The following is a 7,500-nucleotide window of genomic DNA, read 5'->3' as shown; positions in this document are numbered from 1 at the left end:
CATAGCAGTCCACCAAACTACTGAGTGGTAAATAAGTTTTGGTCTAATCATGCTCCTATAGAGCCAGTGGACTATTCTCGAATTCAGGCCCCATTTCGAGCCAACGGCCCGTCTACATGGTGCCCAACATATGTGAGTCTTCTCATTTCGCTTCTGAATGTGATACTTCCAATTCAGTTTCCCGTCCAAGATCACACCTAGGTATTTGACCTTGTCAGATATCGAAATCGTCTTATTGAGGAAACGTGGTGCGTTAAATTGGCCCACCTTCGTCTTCCTCATGAACAGGCATATTTCAGTCTTCTCTGGGTTAACATTGACAAATCTGGGTCTAGCCCAGTCATATGCCATATGCAAGACTGTTTCGACCCTTCTGCATAGCTCGTTCGGATCCTTACCCCTTAGAAGTATTATAACATCGTCGGGTTCAAATCCCTCGTCAGTCAGCATCCGTAATAGGACATTTATGGTGGTCACCCATAGGAGTGGCGATAAAATGCCCCCCTGTGACGTGGCCTGTGCCACTTTCTCCCTTATATTTATGCCATTGGATACATAATGTGTCCACCTGTTCCTTAGCATATGGTTTATTCAGTTTCTAAGGACCGGGTCCACCCGGAACTAATCTAAGGTCATCAGTGTGTCGCTCCTCACATTGTTAAAAAGCCCCCTCGATGTCAATGCATACCGCCAGTGTGTACGTTTTGGCATCTCCACCGACCTTCCCTTGACATAGGCATGCTGTTTGTATTTGAGCAGTTCGCTGAATGTCATACTCTTTATCATGGTGTCCACAATACGTTCCATGGTTTAGAGTAGAAAGGACGTAAGGCTTATGGGTCTTTAGGCCTTTGGTGTCGCATAACTTGCTCTGCCGGGCTTAGGTATAAACACCACCCTTGCCTCCTGCCAGGCTTTCAGAGTATACGAAAGTCCTAGGCACGCTGTGAAAATTTTGGCCAGACGAGGCGGCAGATTGTCTGCCTCTTTCTGTAGTAACGCCGGAAATATTTCATCAGGTCCGGGTGACTTAAATGGTTCGAAGCTCCTCAAGGATTCCTTCACCATAAATTCCGTTATTAGAAACCTTCTTTCAACGTCATTATTCCAAGAATCCGGTGTCCGTCGTATCCTGTGGAAAATGGCCTCAACATTTCCTCCATTGTCTCTGCTCTCACTCCCATATCGTCTAGTAAAGTTTCAGTTTGGACATGTGTTTTTGATAGAAACTTTTTTATCTTGGCGGCGTCATTAACGCTATCGACCTGTTCGCAAAAAAGATTCCAGGAGGCACGTTTTGCCGCTCTGGTAATCTTATTGTACTCCTTGAGCTGTGTGTAATACACATCCCAATAAACTTCCGCTTTTTTACGACGTACTGTGTTAAAAAGTCTGCGGATCTCTTTCCCAATATTGCGAATCTCCCCGGTCATCCAGGGCTTTTCTTGGGCTGATTTCCTTTCCCGAAGAGGACAACTATCTTCGAAGGATCCCACCAGTGCAAACGTAATTCTGTTGGCATCCTCGCCAATCTCTTCTATGCTTGGACAATTTAAATTATTTTGCCCAAGTCTTCTTCTGAGTAGCCTTCCGAATTTTGTCCAGTTGGTCTTCAACTTATTCCGGAAGCTTATCGGTGGGTATTCAAAGTTCAGCCCGGCCAAACTTAATGTCTATTTACTCGTTTAAATTCCTTACGAGTGATGTGAACTAAACTCTATGAAAAAATGTATACAAACTTAGTTTTACTTCATAATCTGTTAAATCTCTTCGACTTCATGGCTAAACGATCCCTTGGGAAATATGTCCTGTGCAGATCAATCTAAAGGGAAAAAAGTTACTATTCGTTTGGCCATGTTCAACACATCATCTACCAATCCCAACTTAAATTCCCCTAAAGGGAAAGAAATTGTTTTGTGTTGCAATACAAGCTTAAACAGATGTTATCACACACTATCAATTGAAAACGGAAGTAGTATGGATGTTACCAATTATTGCAAGCCAATAGGTGTCTGTTTGTGTGTTTGAATATCCTAGAACGTTAATAGGCTACGTTACAAACATAAAAGCAATAAGCAATGCCAACATATCTTTTGTCAGTTTTTTATTCCACATTGCTTTTTGATGGAAGTGATATGGCATGGCACAAAATGGCTATCATAAGAAGTGAGTAAACAAGTGGGAAATGAGATGGAATCAACACCATTGGAAGGAGGGAGAGTGCAATCGAAAGCTTTTCAGCATGTTCTTGAAGTGCTTTATTCAATTTCAAATCAACTGAGAATGCCGACAATTTCTGTCTTTCAAGAATTTCTTTAGAATTTCCAAGGAGCTGAGACAGTGTTGCTTTCAAATATTCTATTACTCTTCAAGAGGTTAAGAATTTGTAAAGGTTTTTCATTTTTATCTCACTGCAGTTTGAAAGGAAAGGACTTCTTGAGCCCATGGAAGCCTCAATTTTCATCCGAATTGGCTGAAATTTTGCACATAGTATTCTGTTATGACTCCCAAAATCGGTCCAAATCGGTCTGTAACCTGACATAGCTCGCATATAAACCGATCTCTCGATTTGACTTCGTGAGCCATTACAAGCCGAGATTTTTAACCGATTTGGCTGAAATGGATGGATGGGGTATATTCATTTTGTCATTCCGTTTGCAACACATCGAAATATCCATTTCCAACGCTAAAGAGTATATATATATTCTTGATCAGCGGAGAAATCTAAGACGATCTGGCCATGTCCGTCCGTCTGTCTGTCGAAATCACGCTACAGTCTGTAAAAATAGAGATATTGAGCTGAAACTTTGCACAGATTATTTTTTTCTCCATAATCAGGTTAAAATCGAAGATGGGCTATATCAGACTATATCCTGATATAGCCCCTATATAGACCGATCCGCCGATTGAGGGTCTTCGGCCCATAAAAGCCACATTTCTTACCCGACTTTGCGGATGCCTCGCTTTAAGGTCTTGGGCCCATAAAAGCCACATTTATTATCCGATTTTGCTGAAATTTGAGACAGTGAGTTGTGTTCGATATTCTTCTTCAATTTGGTTCAGATCGGTTCAGATTTGGAGATAGCTGCCATATAGACCGATCTCCCAATTTAAGGTTTTGGGCCCATAAAAGGCGCATTTATTGTCCGATTTCGACGAAATTCGGGACAGCAAGTTGAGTTAGGCTCTTCTACATTATTCTGAAACTAAGCCCAAATTAGTCCTGATTTTAATATAGCTGCCATAACCCGATGTCGCGATTTAAAGTCTTGGCCCCATAAAACGCGCATTTATAATCCGATTTCACTGAAATTTGACACAGTGACTTATGTTAGGTTTTTCAACATCTGTGTTGTATATGGTTCAGATCGGTTTATTTTTAGATATACCTATTGTACTTATTAGTATTTGGTCCAAATCGGAACATATTTTGATATAACTGATATTGGACATAAGATATGAAAATTTCATCGAATTTTGATGAAAGGTGGTTTACATATATACCCGAGGTGGTGGATATCCAAAGTTCGGCCCGGCCGAACTTAACGCCTTTTTACTTGTTTGTCCATAAGCAGATCAAGTTCGAAGACCGATTTGACTTCCATACAGACCGATCTGCCGATTTAGGGTCTTAGGTCCATAAAAGCCACATTTATTATCCGATTTTGCTATCGGTTCAGATTTAAATATAGCTGCCATATAGACCGATCTCTCGATTTAAGGTCTTGCGCCCATAAAAAACCCATTTATTGTTCGATTTTGCCAAAAATTGGGACAATGAGTTGTTGCAGGCCACTCGATATCCTTCTTTAATTTGGCCCAGATCGGTTCAGATTTGGATATAGCTGCCATATAGACCGATATCTCGATTTAAGGTCTTGAGCCCATAAAAAGCGCATTTATTGTTCGATTTTTCCAAAAATTGGGACTGTGAGTTGTTGTAGGCCACTCGATATCCTCCTTCAATTTGGCCCAGATCGGTGCAGATTTGGAGATAGCTGTCATATAGACCGATCTCTCGATTGAAGGTTTTTGGGGCCATAAAAGGCGCATTCATTGTCCAATGTCGCTGAAGTATGGGACAGAGAGTTAAAGTGGCCCCCCCGATATCTTTCTGCAATATGGCCCAGATCGGTCCAGATTTTTATATAGCTGCCATATAGACCGATCTCTCAATTTGAGGTTTGGGGCCATAAATGACACATTTATTATCCGATTTTACCAAAATTTCGGACAGTGAGTTGTGTTAGGCCCTTCGACAATATTCTTCAAGTTGGCCTAGATCGGTCCAAATTTGGTTATAGCTGCCATATAGACCGATCTCCAAATTTAAGATTTTGCGCCCATAAAAGGCGCATTTTATGTCTGATGTCGCCAAAATTTTGGAAAGTGAGTTGTGTTAAGCCCTTCGACAACTTTCTTCGATTTGGCCCAGATCGGTTCAGATTTGGATATAGCTGCCATATAGACCGATCTCTCGATTTAAGGTTTTGGGGCCATAAAAGGCGCATTTTATGTCTGATGTCGCCGAAATTTGGGAAAGTGAGTTGCGTTAGAATCTTCGATATCCTTCCTCAATTTGACTCAGATCGGTCCAGATTTGGATATAGCTGCCATATAGACCGATCTCTCGATTCAAGGTTTTGGGTCCATAAAAGGCTCATTTATTGTCCGATTTCGCCGAAATTTGGGACAGTAAGTTGAGCTAGACTCTTCGACATTTATCTGAAACTTGGCCTTAATCGGTCCTGATTTGAATATAGCGGCCATATAGAACGATATCTCGATTTAATGTTTCTCAAGCAATTTGTAAACTACTTTAATTTCGCACTCTCTATGCATCGACTCTGGGTGCCCAAAGTTGTTTGTGCCTAAAAAAGGTGTTTCTCTTGATACTCTGAAAACAATTCTCCTACTTATATATTTCATGTTACTCTAAAACATATATTTTTTTTCTACCTGCTGTTATACAGCATGTTAGAATCTTGCGTCGTTAATATGAACGCACAACTGTTGTTAACATTCCTCGCCATGTCAAGGCAGATATGCTTCAGCTATAATAAAAAATGTTTGCCATCATTTTGACTTACCTGATAGGTGGAACAATTGAAGCAGTGCCAACAACAGCTTTCGCCCTCCACATATTTTTTCGCCTGACCTCTTTCACATGGCAAACTGCAAACAGACTCTGGAGGTTTGGGTTGCATCAGTTTAAATTGGACCTCTGGAAAAAGGAAGCAAAAAAGGAGTAAGAAGAAAGGAATGACAATGAATATAATTTCCATAGAAAATGATGTATAAATACATTTTTTTTACATTTATCATAGAAAAATATAATAGAAATAAATTAAAACTCTTTAGGTTTTACGAGAAAAACGTTTTTAAAAGAAATTTGTTGTTTACAAAATTAAGTTTATATTTAGGTCTAAACCTCATGCAATACTGTAGTTTTAAGTTGAAACCACAGGCAATATTGTCCTTGGTTAAATAGTCCAGATAATATGCCAATCAATCTTTACCTCAAAGATAGTCATACCAACAAAAATGAATGAAATGACACATTCTTAATTTTGTATTTCCTAGTACAATCTATGCTGACTTGGCAATAGTCTCAGCTTGGCAGCAAGTCATCCATTACAAATTTTATTGCCCTAAAAGGATTTTCATTTCAATTTTCTTGATTTCGCCTTGTCATCATATGTGATGGTCTAATTTAGTTTTCTACTATTCTCAGCTTGGTTAAATTTTGGTTTCGACCTAACATACATTCGATTGCATTTAATATTACCAGTCAGAATGTTTCTCCAGAGGCAAACTAATACTTTCTGTATAATAAATTATTTTCCTTGTACACTTTATGGTCTTTGTGTCTTCTCCTTTTGCAGAACAAACAAAAAGCAAGGTGTAGAATTGGGCTGTTGTTCTTTCAAAATGAATTGATGTTATAAAGACTAGGCCTTTGGTTTGCTTAACAAAGTAGACAGCAGAAGGATGGCAAGCAAAAATGTGTGATTATGAGCAACAATGCCCAAAGCAAATGAAAATTGAAATATAAGGCAATTTATTGTATCTTGTAATCGCTTGTAGACTAAGAAACAGATAAATTTATCACACATATGAAGACTTAAACTTAAATGTTTAATGAGGAAAATGACTTAAATGGTTTAAGTTGCAACAAGCCATTGCCAAGGGAAAGAGTACTAGGGCAATCTTTTCCAAGGGGAAATGGTACTGCAACAATACTTTCTGATGGAAAGGGTTTCAAAATAAAGGGCACAAAACTACACGTTAAAAGAACAAGTAAAAGCGTGCTAAGTTCGGCCGGGCCGAATCTAATATACCCTCCACCATGGATCGCAATTGTCGAGTTCTTTTTCCCGGCATCTCTTCTTAGGCAAAAAAGGATATAAGAAAAGAGTTGCTCTGCTATTAAAACGATATCAAGATATGGTCCGGTTCGGACCACAATTAAATTATATGTTGGAGGCCTGTGTAAAATTTCAGCCAATTCGTATAAGATAATAAACACGTTTGTTAATGGTCATGAGAGGATCCATCGTACAAAATTTCAGGCATATCGGATAATATTTGCGACCTCTAGGGTCAAGAAGTCAAGATCCCAGATCGGTTTATATGGCAGCTATATCAGGTTATGAACCGATTTGAACCTTATTTGACACAGTTGTTGAAAGTAAAAATAAAATACATCATGCAAAATTTCAGCCAAATCGGATAGGAATTGCGCCCTCCAGAAGCTCAAGAAGTCAAATCCCCAGATCTGTTTATATGACAGCTATATCAGGTTATGGACCGATTTGCACCATACTTGGCACAGTTGTTGGATATCATAACGAAATACTTCGTGCAAAAATTCATTCAAATCGGATAAGAATTGTGCCCTCTAGAGGGTCAAGAAGTCAAGACCCAAGATCGGTTTATATGGTAGCTATATCAGGTTATAGACCGATTTGAACCATACTTGGCACAGTTGTTGGGTATCATAACAAAACACGTCGTGCGAATTCCATTTCAATCAGATAAGAATTGCGCCCTCTAGAGGGGTCAAGAAGTCAAGACCCTAGATCGGTTTATATGGTAGCTATATCAGGTTATGAACCGATTTGAACCATACTTGGCACTGTTGTTGAATATCATAACAAAACACTTCGTGCAAAATTTCATCCCAATCGGATAAGAATTGCGCACGCTAGAGGCTCAAGAAGTCAAGACCCAAGATCGGTTTATATGGCAGCTATATCAGGTTATGGACCGATTTGAACCATACTTGGCACAGTTGTTGGATATCATAACGAAATACCTCGTGCAAAATTTCATCCTAATCGGATAAGAATTGCGCACGCTAGAGGCTCAAGAAGTCAAGACCCAAGATCGGTTTATATGGCAGCTATATCAGGTTATGAACCGATTTGAACCATACTTGGCACAGTTGTTGGATATCATAGCAAAACACGTCATGCAAAATTTCGTTCCAATCGGATA

At 39.4% G+C, this 7,500-nt stretch overlaps 1 protein-coding gene across 1 annotated transcript in view; it reads right to left on the bottom strand.

Annotated features, from left to right (window-relative positions):
• LOC106089588 (metabotropic glutamate receptor 2) overlaps positions 1 to 7,500 on the bottom strand; it is a 492,052-nt gene that overhangs the window by 25,449 nt on the left and 459,103 nt on the right. Inside the window, exon 10 of the mRNA XM_059369726.1 lies at positions 5,091 to 5,224. Within this exon, the coding sequence (XP_059225709.1) occupies positions 5,091 to 5,224 (134 nt within the window). The remainder of the gene's footprint in view (positions 1 to 5,090; positions 5,225 to 7,500) is intronic.

Source organism: Stomoxys calcitrans, chromosome 5 (assembly GCF_963082655.1).
Source record: "Stomoxys calcitrans chromosome 5, idStoCalc2.1, whole genome shotgun sequence".
Lineage (NCBI taxonomy): Eukaryota > Metazoa > Arthropoda > Insecta > Diptera > Muscidae > Stomoxys > Stomoxys calcitrans.
This window is presented reverse-complemented; position numbering and strand designations above follow the sequence as displayed.